The sequence below is a fragment of the Notamacropus eugenii genome, chromosome 4, assembly GCF_028372415.1.
Source record: "Notamacropus eugenii isolate mMacEug1 chromosome 4, mMacEug1.pri_v2, whole genome shotgun sequence".
Lineage (NCBI taxonomy): Eukaryota > Metazoa > Chordata > Mammalia > Diprotodontia > Macropodidae > Notamacropus > Notamacropus eugenii.
In genome coordinates, this window is record NC_092875.1 from 133,918,689 (window position 1) to 133,937,444 (window position 18,756).

An 18,756-nucleotide genomic window follows, 5' to 3' on the forward strand; every position below is an offset into this window, starting at 1 on the left:
TATACTTAGCACATATTATTTTGTGTTATGGTCAGTTGTGTGTGTGACCTCACCTTACTACACTGTGTGCAGAGAATATGTTATTTCAAAGCTTAAGATTATCCCCATTGCCCAGCCTAGTGCTCTTCTATTGTAGTTGAGTCATTTCAGTTGTGTCCAGCTCTGCATAACCTCATTTAGGATTTTCTTGGCAAAGATACTGGAGTAGTTCCCCATTTCCTTCTCCAGCTCCTGTCACGGATGAGGAAACTGAGGCTATTAAGATTAAGTGATTTGCCCAGGGTTATACATCTAGTAAGTATCTGGAGCCAGATTTGAACTCAGAAAGATGAGCCTTCCTGACTCCAAACCCAGTGCTTCATCCAGTGCACCAACAAGCTGTCCACGTAGTAAATAATTTCAAATTTAAGAAATGTTTGCTAGTCTTTGGTCGAGTTGGACTACCTTCAAAAAAGTTGTACTATCCCATTCCTTTATTTACCCTTCAATGCTTTTCCCTGACTACTGTTCATTCCTAGCCCATCTCTGCTGACTTAGACCACAGCAGTACTGAAAAGTCTTTTTATTACCATAAAGCTTTCCCTCTTCATACTATCACCAAGTACTTTTTTTTTTGCATTGTAAATGCCTAGGAAATTTTCAGTATGTATCAATCATATGAAACTTTGTGAATACTGCTGTTATTTATGTGCACTCATAGTATCCTCCGTCTTTCCTAGAAGGGGCCATACAGATTGTACTTTTTATTTATAATAGCACAAGGACAATGTCTTAGACAAAGTGTGACTATTACTCAGTAAGTATGAACTAAGTGCACTGTGGGAGTTGGACACACAAAGAAAAATGAGTCTCTTCCCTACAGGAGCTTACATTCTATTCTTTTAAAAAGACTGGTTTTCTTATTTGATTCATGGCAGAAACACCATGATTATATGATAGCTTGTTAACCCCTAGAGTGTTCTTTTTCTCAATAACACTCTAATTCATCAAAATGAAGTCAGTAAGTGGAAATGTTTGCTGTGTATGATGAGCATTGCAAGTTCTATTTAACCTTGGAAAAATCATTGTCTGTGACTCATTTTAAGGTTCTTTGATGCATTCAATCACAAAGAACTTCTGAGTTTGAATGGAACTCATCATCTTTTATGTGTGTGTTTTTTTTTTTTTTGCTATGCTAAAAAATTCTAGCAGTACCATCAAAGCAAAACTATCCTCAATTTTAAAATTAACTTTTCTCATTTAAGCATTACCATTTAAAATTCAATTTGGGCAATGAGAAGAATATTGAATCATTTTTAATTCCACCCATTTGTAAAGAATGATTTATTCAGAGTGTACTTTAGCTTGAAGCTTAAGTGGTAAATTAATTACATTCTAACAAAAAACGCATGTACTTAGACTTCTATGTGTAGTCCACACCTCAGGCTCTACACACACACACACACACACACACACACACACACACACACACACGCACGCACACACTTTTTTTTTTTTTAATGTAATCACCCACTTCACAATACTACAAAGGGGTATTTCTGTCTTAAGGAAAGGAGAAGTTGAAAGATTTATAAAGCACCTAGTCACTTATAGCAATGCAGCACCTAACAATAAGAGCTCACATTTATATCCTGCTTTCTTATTTAGAAAGCATTTTGTATACAGAGATCAAAGTTGTGAAGTAGGCATGTTAGACATTATTGTCAACATTTTTACAGATGAAGGAACTAAGATTCAGAGGGCTAAGAAGAGCATAGATATAGATTTTGAAGGGACAACAAGAACATTTAAGTGAACACCTTCATTTTAGAGGTGAGGAAACTGAAACCCAGAGATGCAGAATGATCTGCCAAAAGCCACACAGGTAGTTGTCAGAGGTAGGATTCCAACTGAGGGTCCCTGACTCTAAAACCGGTGCTCCTTCCACAATACTAAGCACATGACTCACCTAAAATTATACATCTGGTAAATTCAAGACTCCTGTGAATTCTCTCCAGGTCTTCTATCTGTAAATCTACTGACTTTGAATTGAATAATATTGTGTGGCCTCAGTAACTTGTAGTGATGATATCTGAGCTATATATAGTTCATACTTTAAGATCTTTGCATTAAAATAAAAAGTTCTTAATCACTAACAGAGTAGAAAATTGTTTCACTCCTTTTACCACAGTAATATATATCATTACGTATCTTCCATCCTATTTCATATCATCTCATATTAAGCTTGACACAGATGATATATCAATATTGGTAGTAACATGAATGGTAGCGATATCTAGTCCCAGAAGGTGAATAGGTCTCTCATTCCTATGCTACATGGATCAGTTCTGACCTTGACAAGCTAGATAAAGTACAAAAAAAAGACTGACCAACATGGTGAAGGGTATGAGGGCCTTTCTATGTGGAAATCCATTTAAAAAATTATCTCTTGTCAGTGTAATCTTCCTATATAACCAGTCATCCTCCCCTTTCTAATAACAAATATCTTGGAAAATATCCTTTATGTCACCACTCACTTTTTTTCTGTGCTATGTGTAATTTTAATTCATTTACAGCCATATTGTCCCATGATCCAAAGCCATATAATAAGCTCCTTGAACAAGAATATTAGTGATAAGGAAATAGACCTATAAAACAGTGGATATTTGATAAAAATCATTGCACAAATTTCAAAATGTTGTACTGATTTGCTGCTACTTTCCCTCCTCAAAATAATTTTCAATTATTTTAACTGATGGAACAATTTATGAAACAATATTCAATATTCTAAGTATATGAATGGTACATAATGAACCAAGAAAAAGACAAACTTTTAGTTATTAAACTTTACTATTTTGGGGGCAATTAAATATCTAGGGAACCTGTTTAGCATTTGTGAACATGACAGGCTTTTAAGAAAATATTGAACAAAATACCTATTAAAAATTCAAGCTGTGGTAAGCTTAGTTAAATTACAGTTTTTAAAAAAGGTTGCGTAAATTCACATCTGATAACATGTTTTTGAATGGAAACAAGGGATATCTATGCTATGTCCTTAACTTTTGAGTGAGATTACATATTGGGGAACTATCATGCATCCTAACTACAGATCTCTTTTCTCTATTATCAGAAATGGAATAGTTGGGTGCAAATAATGAATACTGCTTATATTCTCATATAGTTATTATGACTGTAAGAAAGAGGTTTTCATTGTGGTATAACTGTGACATAATCATTGTGACATAGTTAAATAAACCCATTTAATAAGTATTTATTGAACATCCGCTATGTCCAAGGCAGTGTGTTAGGCCCTATGAAATCTACATAATGATAGAAGTGATATGAACTGGACCTGGGATTTCATTGGTACCGGCAATTTCCAGAGAAGGAAATTCCCTCTACTAATGAAGGTTGACATTTTTCCTGTAACTTCTAATTTCCAGCAATTTATCTCTATCACTAAGATGTTAATTGACTTTCTCAGGGATACAAAGCCAGCAGGTGTTAAAAAGTAAAACTTCAACCTCCATCTTCCTGGCTGTGATGGTTGCTTTCTATCCACAGTGAAATGTAGCTTTTCAGAAATGATGATGATGATGATGAAGATGATGAGGATACATTCACAACAAAGTACTTTAAGATTTATACATTGCCTCCTCACACTTAGTTAACATAATTACTGTCCTCCTCATTTTACAATGAGAGGACAGGCCGATTTGTTCATAATCAAACTACTATTAAGTATCATTTAATCTTATTTTGATTTTGTCTTTTCTTTTTACTTCATATACATCATGTTGCCTCTCTAGCAATAATACTAATACCATTCAGTCAATAAACATGTATTAAGCACCTGCTATGTTCCAGGTACTGTGCTAAGTACTGGCAATACAAAAAAGAGGCAAAAGATGGTCCTTACCCTCAAAGAGTGCACAATTTTATGCGTGTGTGTGTGTGTGTGTGTGTGTGTGTGTTCGTCCTTCGTTGCCAAAGAAGACCATGCCATCAGAGAAATAATGACATGACTTGCACTTGACTCTGTTTTGAGTGAGGGAGGGCTGACAATTTAATGGGAGAGATAAACAGGAAACAAAAACTATATTCAGGATAAATAGGAAATAATTGAGAAGGAAGGCACTAGAATTAAGAGGATTTGGGAAAGACTTCCTGTAAGAGGACAGGATTTTAGTTAGGATGTAAAGGAAACTAGAGAGTACATAAGAAAGTATTCTAAAAAAATTGACAAATTACAATAAAAAACTAAAAGATAGCGTGGTATATAATGTAGAGATTGAGCCTTAGGGCTTAGTTGTATGGCCCTGGGCAAGTCTCTTAATATCTCAGAGCCCTTGGAAATTTTCTAAGATGTACTTCCCAGAGAGGAAAAGGTCTTAAATGAAAGCAAGCTTGTTAACTATGGGATGAGTTTCATTGGACACAGTGGAAGGGTGGAGCTGGCATGGGACATGGAAAGGATAGATCTGAGGAGAATGAGAATAAGAAAATGAAAAGTTATGGAGGTTGATGAGGAAGTGGTTTATACTTGGAAAACAAGTTATTCATCATCACTAGAACTGGAAAGACAAAGGTGTAATCCAAATTAGTGATTAATTAATTAGTTAATTAATCCAAGTAATTGAGTGTAGAAGTCTCTAAAGGTGAAGGGAAAGATTGTGTCAAAGCTCTGCCCTCTCGTGGTGGTCTAGTCAGGGAGTAGTAAATCATCCTAGGGAATGCTGTCAAGGATATACAACTGAAAGGGGAAAAAATGGCATTTAAATTACTCAACGAACTTTTCTCTGGCCAGGTGAGAGATGCAAATTATGATGCTAAAGAGACTAAATTCTCTGAAAAGTGAACATACTCAGGCTTTGGTTCAAACTCTCCCTGTGACTGAGATGTTCTTCCTCTCACTGTTAAATTCCTCCCAATGCTTGAAAGCTTCACTCAAACAATACCTCTTTCTGGAAGCCTTTCTTTTTGCAATTTTAATATATTCATCTTGTAATATTGGACATCAATGCTGGATTAGTTTGCTATCTATTAGACTACAAACTCTGAAGGACTCTTCTATAAATTATATATGTATGTATATGTATATATGTCTGTGTGTGTATTATATATATATATACATATATATATACATACACCCCAGCATTTCCATGTAATACGCACTTAATGAGAAGTTCCTTTTAATCATATTAGTTGAAAACTTTCATTCATGTGAGTTTAAATTAATGTCTTTTCCAGAGCTCTTTGAATTAAATTATATCGTTAGTCTTTCAGACAGCCTTCATACTCCTAAATTTATAGCAAAATTATTTTATAGTAAATTCTATCCCCAGGTTGTTAGAGAAATCAAGTTGTCCTGACATAGATGTGGCACTTGGAGTGGTAGACACAGATTTAGAATTAATCATTATTTAGATATAGACAAGGCAGAATTTTACTTTGGACTTATAGACAGAAAGTTTGTTAAGCAAGATTCCCTATGAAATGTTTATCCTACTTAACCCAATTTTTCAAACACATTAACATTTATTTGCATATCATATAAATGTACCCATGCCAGTTCGTTCTTATCTATTCATTAAATTGGTTTTTGAAATAAGCTTATTGGCAAAATTAACTGTGTCAATGCAGAGACATTGACTCAATTTCTGTCAATTAAAAACAATGTGCCTACCCGCCTCCCACCAGTCATTCCCCAGTAGGAGTAGCAAATTACTCACAAGGTTTTTGAATATTTCTGTGTGTGAACCTTTCTGGAACACTGATATAAGGGGCCTACTTACCATGTTGCAATTACTTTGTGAAGCTTGAATGTACTATTATCTTAAGAATTAGATGTTTTAGCCTAGTTAGACTAAGCGCAGTGTTTCGGTATCTAGCAGCTCTGTGTACCAAGAACTATGCATACAGGTTTGGCATCCTTTTTGTATTCATGTTCCCAGTCCAGTAGTCAATCAGATAAAACCCTGGAGTATAAACCAACAAGAACAAAACAAGGAATTAAATGAGTTTTATGTGAAAATGGATTTTGTTAAAAATGAAATTGAACATGGGGTTGTGGAAAAAAAAAACAAATAGAACCAAATTTAGCCTTTTAAAATGCTAGTGAGGTTTTTGTAGACACAGCATTTCGTGGTGTTCATATTATATTGTCAGAATGCAATGCAATTACTTTTCTTGGAAAATATTCCCAAATTCCTATGATCTCTCTCAAAATATTCCAAAATAGTAAGGGCTCACTGCAAATATTTTGATCACAGATATGTAGTCCAATGAATTCCAACTCATTCTCATTCTTGTTGATCCTTAAATCTGCAAATATAAACTGAATGATGTATTATATTGTGTGTTATATTATATTAGTGATCAGGAAATGGTCTATAAAATCATGATAGTATTGGATATTATGAGACTGAAGGACAGATTTGTGATGACCATTAGTTATTAGACTGAAATGACTTCAGTTTCTAAATATGTAAGAAATTGTTCATCTTAATAGTTATTTTGATTCCAAGAAGTCTTTTCTGAATTTCTTTTAATTATAATAATAATAATAGTAAACTAGTCTTAAATAAGCACCTACTCAGATAGTACGATGAGCTTTTTACAATTACTATTTCATTTGATCCTCAAAACAATCCTGGGAGGTAGGTACTATTAATATTACCATTTACTAAATAGCAGTTAAGTGACATCCAGGGTCATACAGCTAAGTAAGTTTCTAAGACTGGATTTGTATTCTTCCTGACTGCAGACCTACTGTGATCAAGTGTGTTTTCAGACTTTGTAGCAAAAACAGCTTACATATTTGTCTGTATTCATTTTACTTTATGTATGTGTTCTGTCTGTGTGAAAGGCAGTATGCATAGTGGATAAAGAGTTTACTTTCCAGCTAGGAAGACCTGGTTTCAAATCCTTCCTTGGACATAAACAGGCAGTGTGACTCTGGGCAATTTTTATAATGTCTTAGTGCCTCAAGCAACTCTTCTTAATAACAGTAAGTTCAGAAAAGATGTCTATTTGCATTTATAAAGGAAGTAATCTGGCATTGCTCCCTATTCCAATGAAATTGTTCCCTATGCTAATATGTCTGTTTCCTCCTTCCTTCCAAAGGAAAAAAAGTGGGGCAGCTTTATAAAGGGGGCTGTGATCATTCAGGCTGACAAGTGATCACTCTCCTCTCCCCATCCCCTCCCCCCATATTCTCAATGATATTGTATGGTAAGTTCTAGACACATATTTTAAAATCACGACTCTCTTGTCTAAAATAACTTTGAACTTGATAGTGTGGGATGTATTTTAAAGGACACATTGTCTTTTCAAAAGAATGGTTTTTTGCACTAGAAAAAGCAATCACTAAATGTTAAAATGTATGTCATAAATTTCTGCTTCTTTTCTTTTCTATAACTTCTGTGTTGGATTGTAAGTGCACTTGAGCTAAGAGCTGGCAGTGTAATCATGTTGTTGGCTCCTTTACAGCAATATTTTCTGTTGTCAACAGTTTATGGAGATGCATTTTGGCATGACAGAACAGGACTATTCCCATCAGCTTAAGTTAGAACTTTAAAAGAGATTGTTCTAATTTAATTCTGTGGCTGGAAGAACATTGATCTTCATAATTTTGACTTCCTCTTTCTTAGACAAATGCTTATTTGGTTTGCAGTTAAAGGTTGATTGTCACATCTTTCACAGAAGAAACCTTTATGTCTTTTGGGATCTCACCAATTTAAATCTCCAAGACTATAATAGCAAATCAAAGTTTCCTTGCCTTACTAGTAGGCCAGTTGTAGCTTATTTGTGCCTGTTTAAAATTTCTACAGAGGAAATTGTTGAAATGACTAATCAAGAAACATGTTTTAATTTTCTAAAAGATCAATATATACTGCATATTATTCTGGTCACATCATTCTTCTGCTCAAGACGCTTCAGTTGTTCCCTATTGCCACTGGAATAAAATATATCCTCCTTTGTATGACACTTGAATCTTACGTAGTCTTTCCCCAGCTAACCTTTCCAGACCTATTTTATGTTGTTCCCCTTCACCTAACCTGACAAAAACCAGACCAAAACAAAACAAAACCCTAGCCTCTTGACGTTCCCCAAACCTGTATTCTATCTCCCAACACTTTGCATTTGCCCAGGATTCTTCCTCTTCAACCCTTAATCTCAATGCCCATAACACTTTCCTTCCCTGATCTCAACTTCTTGAAATATCAAGCTTCCTTTAAACCTCAGCTTAGGTTTCACCTCCTCTAGGTAGACTTTCCTGATCTCCCCAGTTAATGCCTCCCCTATATTCTGATTGATATTTTTACTAAGTATAAATTTATCAGTCATTTGTTTGTATAATTATTATACATTTGTGTGAATTAATGTTCACCAATTGAATATGGGTCACTTGAGAACAGGGATGTTTTAAATTTGTATTCTCTGTGTCTTGCACACTGTGGCATTTAAAAAAGATTGAGAGACATAATTTCTGTGTAGTTTAATGATTTTATTAATAATACCAGAATTTTTTTAAAAGGGTCAGTGGTACTCTGGAATATCAGAGTAATCACGGAGGCCGACTCAAGGTTTATATGGCCTTCAAAAGGAGGGTGACAATTAATTCTGATTAGTTACAATTAATGAGAGTTAGATTTTACAAAGAGAAGTGAGCTCACTTCAATGAAGGGCTCTGTATTAGTACGGGGGGCCTGCTGTCACAGGTTCTTAGATCTGCATTTATAAAAGGAAAGGCAGCTTTTGAGAAGTTAACAATCACTTTAATCAAGCACAGGTACCAATACATTAACCAAACACATATATCATTCACCTATTTCAGGGGAATCAGCACCCCAAACTTCAAAGAAAATACAGAGAAATTAATGATCAACAGACATGACTTCCTCTGTCTGAATTCAACAGACAGTTAAATTCCAGCTATCTGACCATAATTACCAGTGAGGGAAGCACGGCATCTGGGTGCTCAAAGATGGGAGGCTTCTTTAGGGTCTTCCCAGAGTCCTCATTTGTCCAAACAAACATTTTCAGTCAGTAAGCCCCAAAATAAAACCCAAATCTCAGAGTCTTTTTACACTTTTTGGAGCCAGAGGGTATCAACATCCCTTGAGAACCAGTGCCTCATTAACAAAAGCCATGGTCCTTCTTACAAATCTTCCCAGGCCAGACAATGAGTGGGAAAGGTCCTCTTAATCACATTCAAATAGAGGCATTATTATACTAAAACAAAAACAGCAAAAGATCCTACTTTACTGGCCATTACAGGCTGAGAGTGACATCACATTACTCTTGACCAGAGAGTTCATCCCAGTACCCAGACCACCCCTAGCCTTGGGCAACCTAAACAAAGAATCTGTCTCCACCTAGGCCTAAACTAGTTTGGAGGAGCAGCAGTACCCAGAAAGAGGAGAACATTACTCCTAACTTCCATCAGCTCAGTCCTTGAGAGTTTGGACAAGGAAATAGGACAATGAAAAAAATCTGGGGTCTCCCCAATTTTAATAATTGGCTATTAATATGAGAGAGAAATAATAATTTCTCTCATACATGGTAGACATATAATAAAGACTTATTTAACTCAATAAAATATGACATGGTACAATATAATGCAATCCAAACCAATATAATCCAATCTAATCTAATTGATTAGTATATTTGAACAAAATCGCACAGGTTACTTCACTGTTCAATGCCTCAGGTAATTCAATGCAGTCACAAATTTTAGAACCACTTCCCATTCTCAGTGACAGAGGGGATTCCCCCCTACCCCCACAGTTCACTATACCAATGAAACCACATATATATATTGGAAAAATGTGTATATGTATATTTATAAACATACAGTATTTATGCCATCTGACTGACTATTGGAACACCACAACAGCCATAGAACCATTTGTGACTGATGCAAAAGGCAATAAGAAGATTCATAAATAGGCTATGGCTAGAGAAAAACTGATATTCTTGTTCATGTCCAATTTGATATGTTTCTGGAATATTCAGGTAGAGATGACGATGTGGGACTGGAATTCTAGTAAGAGATTGGGATTTTATACCTGGGTTTCTAATGCATAGAGATCACAGAATTTAGAATTAATCATTATTTAGAAATAAATAAGACAGAATTTTACCTTGGAATTATAGAGAGAAAGTTTATTAAACAAGATTGACACCTGTTCCCCATAACCTGCCATATAAGTTGTCATAAAACCTATTTGAAGATCTATAATGAAAGGGAAACCACTTCCTCTTGAGGTATTTCATTAAATTTGTATATAGCTCAAATTTTACTGACAACAAACCTTAAATTTACCTCTACCCTTTGTTCCTAGATCTGCTTTCTGGGATTAAAAGCTTAATCCCTCTTCCATATGGCACATGGTAGTCATCAATCAATTCCCATTCTACCCAGTCTTCTCTAGGCTAATCATCTGTAACTCTTTCACCTGGATATTGCAAAGTCTTGAGGTCCTTCACCATCATAGTTGCCCTACATTAAATAATTTTTTAGATTGTGGTGCCAAGAATTGAGTAAAACACTCCAAATGTGGTCAAAGAAAATAAAAGGCAGCATACAATCAATTCTTCTATCCCCACTTAATTCTTTGAAGTTAGCTATGTCGTTTAAAATGCAGCAGAAAATTACATTAGTTTTTTTTTTGCATGGCATATGACATTTTTGACTCTCATTGGACTAACAGTTCAATAAAAATCCATACCTCAACTCTTGTCTAACTATGCTTCAGCAATTTTGTGCTTTTGAATTAAAGTATAAGACTTTCCATTTATTCCTATTGAAATACATTTGATCAAATTTAGCCTAATGTTCTAGTTTGACAAGGTCATTTTTTATTTTGACTCTATCTTCCAGGATGTTACTTGCCCTTCCTAGCCTTGTGTCTATGAACAATCCATCTATACCTTTATCCACATCATTAATTTAACAACAACAACAAAAACAAAAGTAAAATAGGACAGAGCAAGCATGGAGTCCAGACTTTTGGATCCCTGAAGGACACTGGAGATTGCCTGTAAAATTGATGTCAGATCATTAACAACTACTCTTTGTGTCTGATCATTCAACAAATGATCAGTCTTTCTATTGGTATTATTATCTGGCCCTCTTATCTTCTTTTTTTCCCCAGGAATAGTTTGAGATGTTTTATTAAATCATTTGCATGAAACCAGGTAAACTATCTACCATATTTCTCTGTTCTACAAGTTTAGTAATACAATTTTAAAAGTCTAGTGTGATATAAACTGCTATTAATGAAGCTATTGAGGCAAGACATGGATGGAATTGGACAGGCTTAGGTTAAATCTCCCTATATTCTCAGAGTTCCAATGCGGCTCCAATAAAGAAACTGTGGACCAGATATGGGTCAATTTGAGCTATCATTGTTCTCAGGTGACTTAATCTGGGATATTTTAGGCAAAGAGGATATAAAGTCAGCTTTGTGGCAGGAAAGGAGTTCCTGAGTCTCCAACAAAGTTCTTTGATTATTGCCTTTAACTTTTTTCCTATTGCCTTTTTTTAAACTTGTGTTTACCTTCCTATGTACTACTTTTTAATCCCCTTGGTTGCTGATTTTTCTTGGGGGAATTAATTGTTGTTTACTCATTTCAATCATGTCTGACTTTTCATGATCCCATTTGAGGTTTGCTTGACAAAGATACTGGAGCAGTTTGTCATGTTCTTCTCCTGTTTGTTTTAACGATGATTAACTGAGGCAAACAAGGTTTAGGGACTTACCTAGGATCACATTTGATTGGAATTCATAAAGATGATTCTTCCTGATTCTAAACCCAGTGCACTATCCACTGCATCACCTAGCTGTCCCAGTAAGATCATGGCCATTATCACTAAAAGTATTATTTATTCAAACCTTTAGTCTCTGAATGAGCCACTGCACAAGATGTGGAACCATGACAGCTGACAGGATAAGCACTGGTTTTTCGTTGTAACCCATTCCTTTTGTCTATAATCTCTGTCATTACTAATCCATTCCAGAATTTCCTAAAAATTAGGATCATAGCTTCATTATCAAACTCACTAGACTTTTGAATAGTTTTAAAATTTATTCTCATTCTCTCTGTCTCTGTCTCTCTCTGACAATATTTGCCCTTTCTTTTCTTGTATAGGCCTTCTCAAATTCTTTATGATCTTTCAAATATCACTGACCGTGTGATCATATCTAAGGGGTTCTTTCAGTGATTTAGGATAAATGCAATGGTTTGAATGGGTATCTAAACTTTGACATTGGCCTTAGCCCTCTGCCATAGTTGATGTAACTTTTCTCTCAAATTGTAACTGATTCTATGTAAGTTTATGAGACTGAAAGGACAAGGTGTTTCCGTTTTCAATATAATGATTCTCATTACTAGTAATTCATGAATAAAGTACTAACTGATTTTAAACCTTGGCTTTGCACCTGGTATTGAATATGGGTTTTAACCTAGGGCAGGAGTGGGGAACCTGAGGTCTCAAGGCTTTCTAGGTCCCTGGGTGTGGCCTTTGAACTGAGTACATGTTTTACATTTACAGAATACATTATTTTATTAAGGGGATTTGTTCTGTGAAATTTGGATTCAGTGAGGATCTAGAGGGTCACATGTGACCTTGAAGACATAGGTTTCCCACCCCTGACCTAGGGTAGGTCATCTTTTTTTTTAGCTATGTATTTTCAGTATAAAGGATTTCATTTGTAATATCATGCATTTATTTTATATAATTCTGAGAAGGATTTAAAGCTTTACCATTCTGACAAAGGGGCTCAAGACATTAAAAGGGGGTAGGGAGGATGGGGTTAAGAACCCTTGACCTAGAAGAACAAGGAAGAAAAGTACCTATCAGAATCACAGTAAACACATTGTCATCATAGTTAAAATAACACCATAGAATCATTGTCACCTTGAGACAGATAGCTGCGATTTCTTCTCTCATCCTAACATGTAATCTAGTATTATGATATGACACAGCTCTAAGCTGTGCAATGGATAGAACAGTGGACCTGGAATAAGGAAGACTTAAATTCAAATCTGTCCTGAGACACTTAGGTTTACAGCCATGGGGCAAATCACTTAACATGGCTCTTCCTCAGTTTTCTCATCTACAAAATAGAAATAATAATAACATCTATCTCCCAGAGTCATTTTGAGGATAAAATGAGAATATTTATAAAGCACTTTACAAACCTTAAAAGTAACGTATAAATGCTCATTGTGTTATTAATACAAAATGATGTATGATACATAAATAAGAGAAAAAGAAAGTAAGCCCTAGTTGAGGTAGGTGGAGAAAGGATTGTTACTAATTTAGGGAAAAGGATATTAGGGTTAATATTACTGAAGAGATTGCATATGAAGTGAGTCATAAAAGATGGATACAGCTTTTAATAAGAAGAAGAGAAAAAGGATATTTAACAGCACAGATAAAGCTTAGACCAAGGGCATGGAAGCAGGATGCTACAGGACATGTACCAGGTGTGACTAGTAAGCAATCCAGTGTTTGGAGCATAACATATCTGAAAATTATAATACACATAGTTTAATGGCAAAGGAACCTCCAGTTTTAGAGTCTAACACAGTGTTTTACATACAACATTCAATATATATTTCACTAATGATTAAGTGATTTGACAACCCTTCCATAATATTCTATTATGCCATCAAAGGTAAGACATTCTAAAGTTGCTTTAACTGTGCAGTAAGATAAGTAATAGAATCATCTTTCCAAAACAAGAATAAATGGAATGATTTTAAAGTTATTGGGTACACATAAAGTGAAAATTTTGTTAGATATTAGCTTCATTATTATGAGTCAGTTGTGCTTCCATCAGAACACTATTGAGATCACTGGCACAGAGGTTATCATTTAAATTCAACGGTATCATTTAATGTTGTTCAGCGTCTTATTCCATTTCATGCAAAGAATTGTTTGTTTGTTTTCATTCTAATGTTTTTAACTCATAATTTTAACACGAAAAGTGTTGATTACTAGGTCTGAACATTCTTCATCATGAGCAGCAGCTAAGGTTGACAATTACTTTTGTCTGATTCTCTTTAGACAATAGTTGTTTGACAGAAAATTACATTGTCTAATCTAATTTCTTTTGTTTTTGTTGATGCTTTTACTGTAAATTAATTTAGCCTTAATCTAGTCGAAAGAGTATGTTTTCCATTTGGAAGAAAAAATGGGCACTTTGGGGACTTAGTAAACATCAGTATAAACTACTAAGTGGGATTGCATTGAATAACCCCTTCAAAACTACACAACTTTAACAATTCACGCTGTCCATATGCTCCCTCAACTCAAAAAGCAGCTGTTGTATGTAGGGTACTATGATAGACTTGGGGGGTACAGAATGAAAAAAATTTAACATTCTTAGTCCTCAAATAATTTCATAACTTGTTGAGGGGTATGGATGAAAGGGTATAACATATCCTCATTTAGGGTGCCTCAAGACTTGGGACATTTGTTATAGGACAAATGTGTGCATGCAATAAAGGCAGGTCCCACATATGTCTCCAGCCGCACAGGTTCACTAGCTATGTTTAGTCTTCCCACTGAGAGTGCTTGTAATTTTGGAAAAGTACACCCTACATTAATGAAGGAATTCTTTTGTTGCTAGCTTATCAAATCCCTTCATTTTGAGCTAATTTTGTTCTCCTACTGAATAGTAAAAGTCATAGCTTTAATAAATTAAATACATATGTATATATGCATGGATACAGTGAAAAATAAAAGCTCTTGAGTAGATGCAAATATCCTGACTGTATTGTCTTGAAATACCATGTATGAGAAGGGAGGTCTCCTGATACTACATATAGTGAAATAAACATGAAGAGCAGGACGTATAAGAGGCACACAAAACTTACATCTGGGAGGAAGCAGAATAGGGAAAGCTTCCAAAAGAAAGTGATTCTTGAGCTGAACTTTAATTGAAGGCCAGAATTCTAAAAAGTAGAAATGAAAAGGGAATGCATTCTAGGCAAAGGGGAAATCTTGTGAGAATTCAAGAGATAGGAGACTGAATATTAAATTTTGGGAATGCATTAGTTCATTTTGGCTACAATGTAGAGCAAACGAAGAGGAATAATGCCACATCAAATTGAGAAAATATGATGGCAGTAGATTTTGAAGGGTTATGAATGTCAAAGTAAATAGTAAATTAGAGAGGGAACATGTTGTAGTGTATAGCACACTGGAATTTGAATTGGCATAACTGAGTCAGTCACACCTCAGACACTACTTATCTGTATAATTCTAATCAGTTTTTTTTCCTTCTCTGGGCCTCCTTTCAACTGTAAAATGAAAATGATGAAATAAATGATCTCTAAGGTCTATATCAGGAAAAATCTATAACCTTACTTTATAATTTATCCTTGATGTAAAAGTCTCTAAAGATTTTTTAAATTGTATTTTTTAAAAAAATTACCAAAAATCTACTTTCTCAATTTCTTTACCTACCCACAACAAATGAAGGGATGAGGGGGAACTTGTTACAAATATGCATAGTCAAAGTAAATTTCTGTGTTGTCTATATCCAAGAAAATGTCTCACTTTGCACACTCGGAGTCCTTTGTTTTTCTATCAGGAGATGCATGGCATGTCCATTATTAGTTCTCTGGAACTGTGGTTGACTATTATGTTTATTAGCATTCCTTATTCATTCCAAGTTGTCTTTAGCATTTTTATCACTGTATAATTTGTTTTCCTGGTTCTGTTTCCTTCATTCTGTATCATCAGTTCAAACAAGTCTTCACAGGTTTTTCTCAAAAAATCCCCTTCATTTCTATAAGCAGGATTCTTAAGCAGGAGAACAGGATAACATTAAGCCCTGTCCCTTGGGAACCCTGCTATGTCTTGTTTGACAGTCTTCATGAACGGTGGAAGCCCAAAATATTCATCATCTACAGGCAAACTTGAATGGGTCTTTCAGACCCATTATGGAAACAAATTAGTTCTCCTTCCCAAAATATACTACTATTCACTTCTGTCTCTAAGAATCCCTAACTTCTCAAAGACAGCTTCATTCATGCAACATCTCATGGGAATTCTTTTTCTGATTCCTCTATTAGTGTATTTGCTTTTTTCCTCAAATAATCACATATATTCTTACCTAATTTATATAGTTTATTCCTCTTGTACACATGTAAGTTCTTGGATGGTAGGGGCTGTTGTTGTTTAATTTCTGATTTGTTGTTTGGTTTTGTGTTTATATTGCCAGCATGTGGTGAAGCACTTTGCACATAGAATTAACACAGTAAATACTTTGTTGGATTGAATTGGATTTATTGGATTAGGTTGAGTTGGGAAATGAGACTCTGTAAACATAGCTAGGTTTGTTTCAGATGGCAGCAGTAAAGTATGGAGAAGTATGGCAGGGCTCACTAGGGATGGCAGGCTATCAACAGAGCAAAGGAGCCAGGGTCTTTTGCCATTCTGCATGCCATTCTATGTTTGTTCTCCAACTCATCAATCAATGACAGTTGTAGACTCTAGCATCCAGAACTGAACACAGTATTTCAGATGTAATCTGATGGTGGCAGAGTACAGCAGGATTATTACTTTCATATTCCTGGAAGCTAGGCCTCTCTTAATGTGGCCCAAGATCACATTATCTTTTTGGCTGATGAAGAGATGGCAAGGCTGCCATGTACTGGGGGAAAAACAACAACTTTCCAGGCCACCTACGATACCATTTAGTGCACGGCACCAGTAATGCATAAAATAAATTATCCTATCATCTCAGGGTTAATGAGTGTCCTAAAAGTGCCAGTCTTGCACCCAGGATGAAACTTAATGATAGACTGGCTCAATGAATGCTAAGTGTGTCTTGAGTGCTACAATAGATATTGTCCCTATAATGCTGACTTGTACAATTGTGCAGGTTCATGATTCTGAAAACTGTAGATTTAAATAGTAATAAAATAATGGCATAGAACCTTTTTTTTTATAACAATGGGAAATTTATTATAATGGGCTTAAAACCATGCAATGTTTATATATGTAAAGTATCAAAGTAGAATTGAAAATATTATTAGATATTTTGGGTTTTTTTTCCATTTTAGTACAGACTACATGTGTTTGAAATAATTTATAAAAGCACTAGCCAAAGAAAGGCTCAACTTTTTTTTTCTATTTCATCAGCAATATCTGCTTCCTTTACTTCCCCACAAACAAATAAGCAAACGCAATAAAATCTGTCATTTTCCTCCTCAAGCATCTTAACTTTTGTTAATAAATACTTCTATACTTATTTTACTGAGTCAAATTACCCATCGGTAAGCCCCCTAAAGAAAGAGACAAACTTTCATCTTTACTTTTGTATCCCTGAAACACAACAATTACTTATTGATTTAAAATTAATTGAATTCTGACTACTAAATTCAAATCAAGTTTATAAAATGGAAAAAACAAAACAAAACCTTGAAAATGGAAAAAGAAACCCTAAATTTCCTATCCAAAATTCTATACTTATTTATATCAAAACAATCCTACCAATTTACTGAGGAGTTCATGGGTTCTGACGAGATACTTATCAGCTGATGAACAGTTTGATTAAATTTAATAAACAATAGCTTATGTCTACCTAGTCTAAATTATTACAATAAGCTTTTAAACACTTTCCTAATTTCCACTTTCTTTTGCACAACTCTGTGAGGCAGCTCTGTACATATTATTGTACATATGCTAAAGATGAAGAAATTGGTACCAAAAGAGGATAAATAATCCCTGGAAATGCTGGAATCCTTGGCAAGTATAGGGAAAGTGTTATGCATAAGCTATGACACAGCTCTATTGAAAACCCAGGGGACACGTCTTCCCAGAACAGGTATCACTCTCTTCAGGACACAGAAAGGCAAATACTTGGGGACCTAGAGCCCACTTTCGTCAAACTACTTAACAGCTTTTGTACTATATTTATGAGGTGTTTAACTACAGATTTCAATTTCCCTTCTTAGGTTAACAGGATTCCATCTGCCACCACCTGTGACAAGTACCAAATCTGTCTTCTCACTACGTTTGACCAGTGATTTTGCAGTGAGCGCCCATGGGTTTAAAGTGTATTATGAAGGCAAGTGATAATCAAAGTTATTAGCCCTTGTATTTCAAGGTAACAAAAGCATCGGAAAGCACTTTAGAAAAACTAATGTTACTACAGGACAAAGGTTTTAACATTTATTCTGTTTACACTGAATATATCTTGTATATACATTGCTCTTTGCATGTGGTCTCCCCATAAGAATGTGAGCTCTTTGAAGGTAAATATTGTTTTACCTTTCTTTTATCCTAGTACTTAGCGTAGTGCCTGATGCATAGTAGATGCTTGATAAACTATATTTGAATGATGGAAGCTTTTACAGGCAAATATTTCATATAATTGTATTTTTATCACTTAAAAATATCCTTTATAAAAAATTAGGAAAAAGCACCTCCCAGTGTACTTTGCTTCAAATGATAATACATATGGACATTTCTGAACATGATTTTCTTCTTGAGGGTTTGCTATATGGAGTTGCCATTAAAAAAAAAAATAACTGTTCTTTGACCTACAAAGAATTATCATAGGGGTTCCCAATCCTTCACTATCAGGAACTAGTTAGCTATCCAATGTAAAAAGAAGTTAATTTTAACTAAATTTTAAAGGATGTTATATATGTTTATGAAAATAAATAATAGTTTTCACAAAGAAAATTTTATTCACAATGTTTTTAGTGCCATAAAGTTGTTAAATGTCAAAAAATAAATTTTAG

General features: G+C 34.8%; 1 protein-coding gene across 3 annotated transcripts in view; it reads left to right on the forward strand.

Moving 5' to 3' along the window:
- Positions 1–18,756, forward strand: part of CSMD3 (CUB and Sushi multiple domains 3) — a 1,632,969-nt gene that overhangs the window by 255,871 nt on the left and 1,358,342 nt on the right. For all 3 annotated transcript variants that reach the window (XM_072603249.1, XM_072603250.1, XM_072603251.1), the window contains exon 3: positions 17,965–18,077. In XM_072603249.1, coding sequence (XP_072459350.1) covers positions 17,965–18,077 — 113 coding nt within the window. The remainder of the gene's footprint in view (positions 1–17,964; positions 18,078–18,756) is intronic.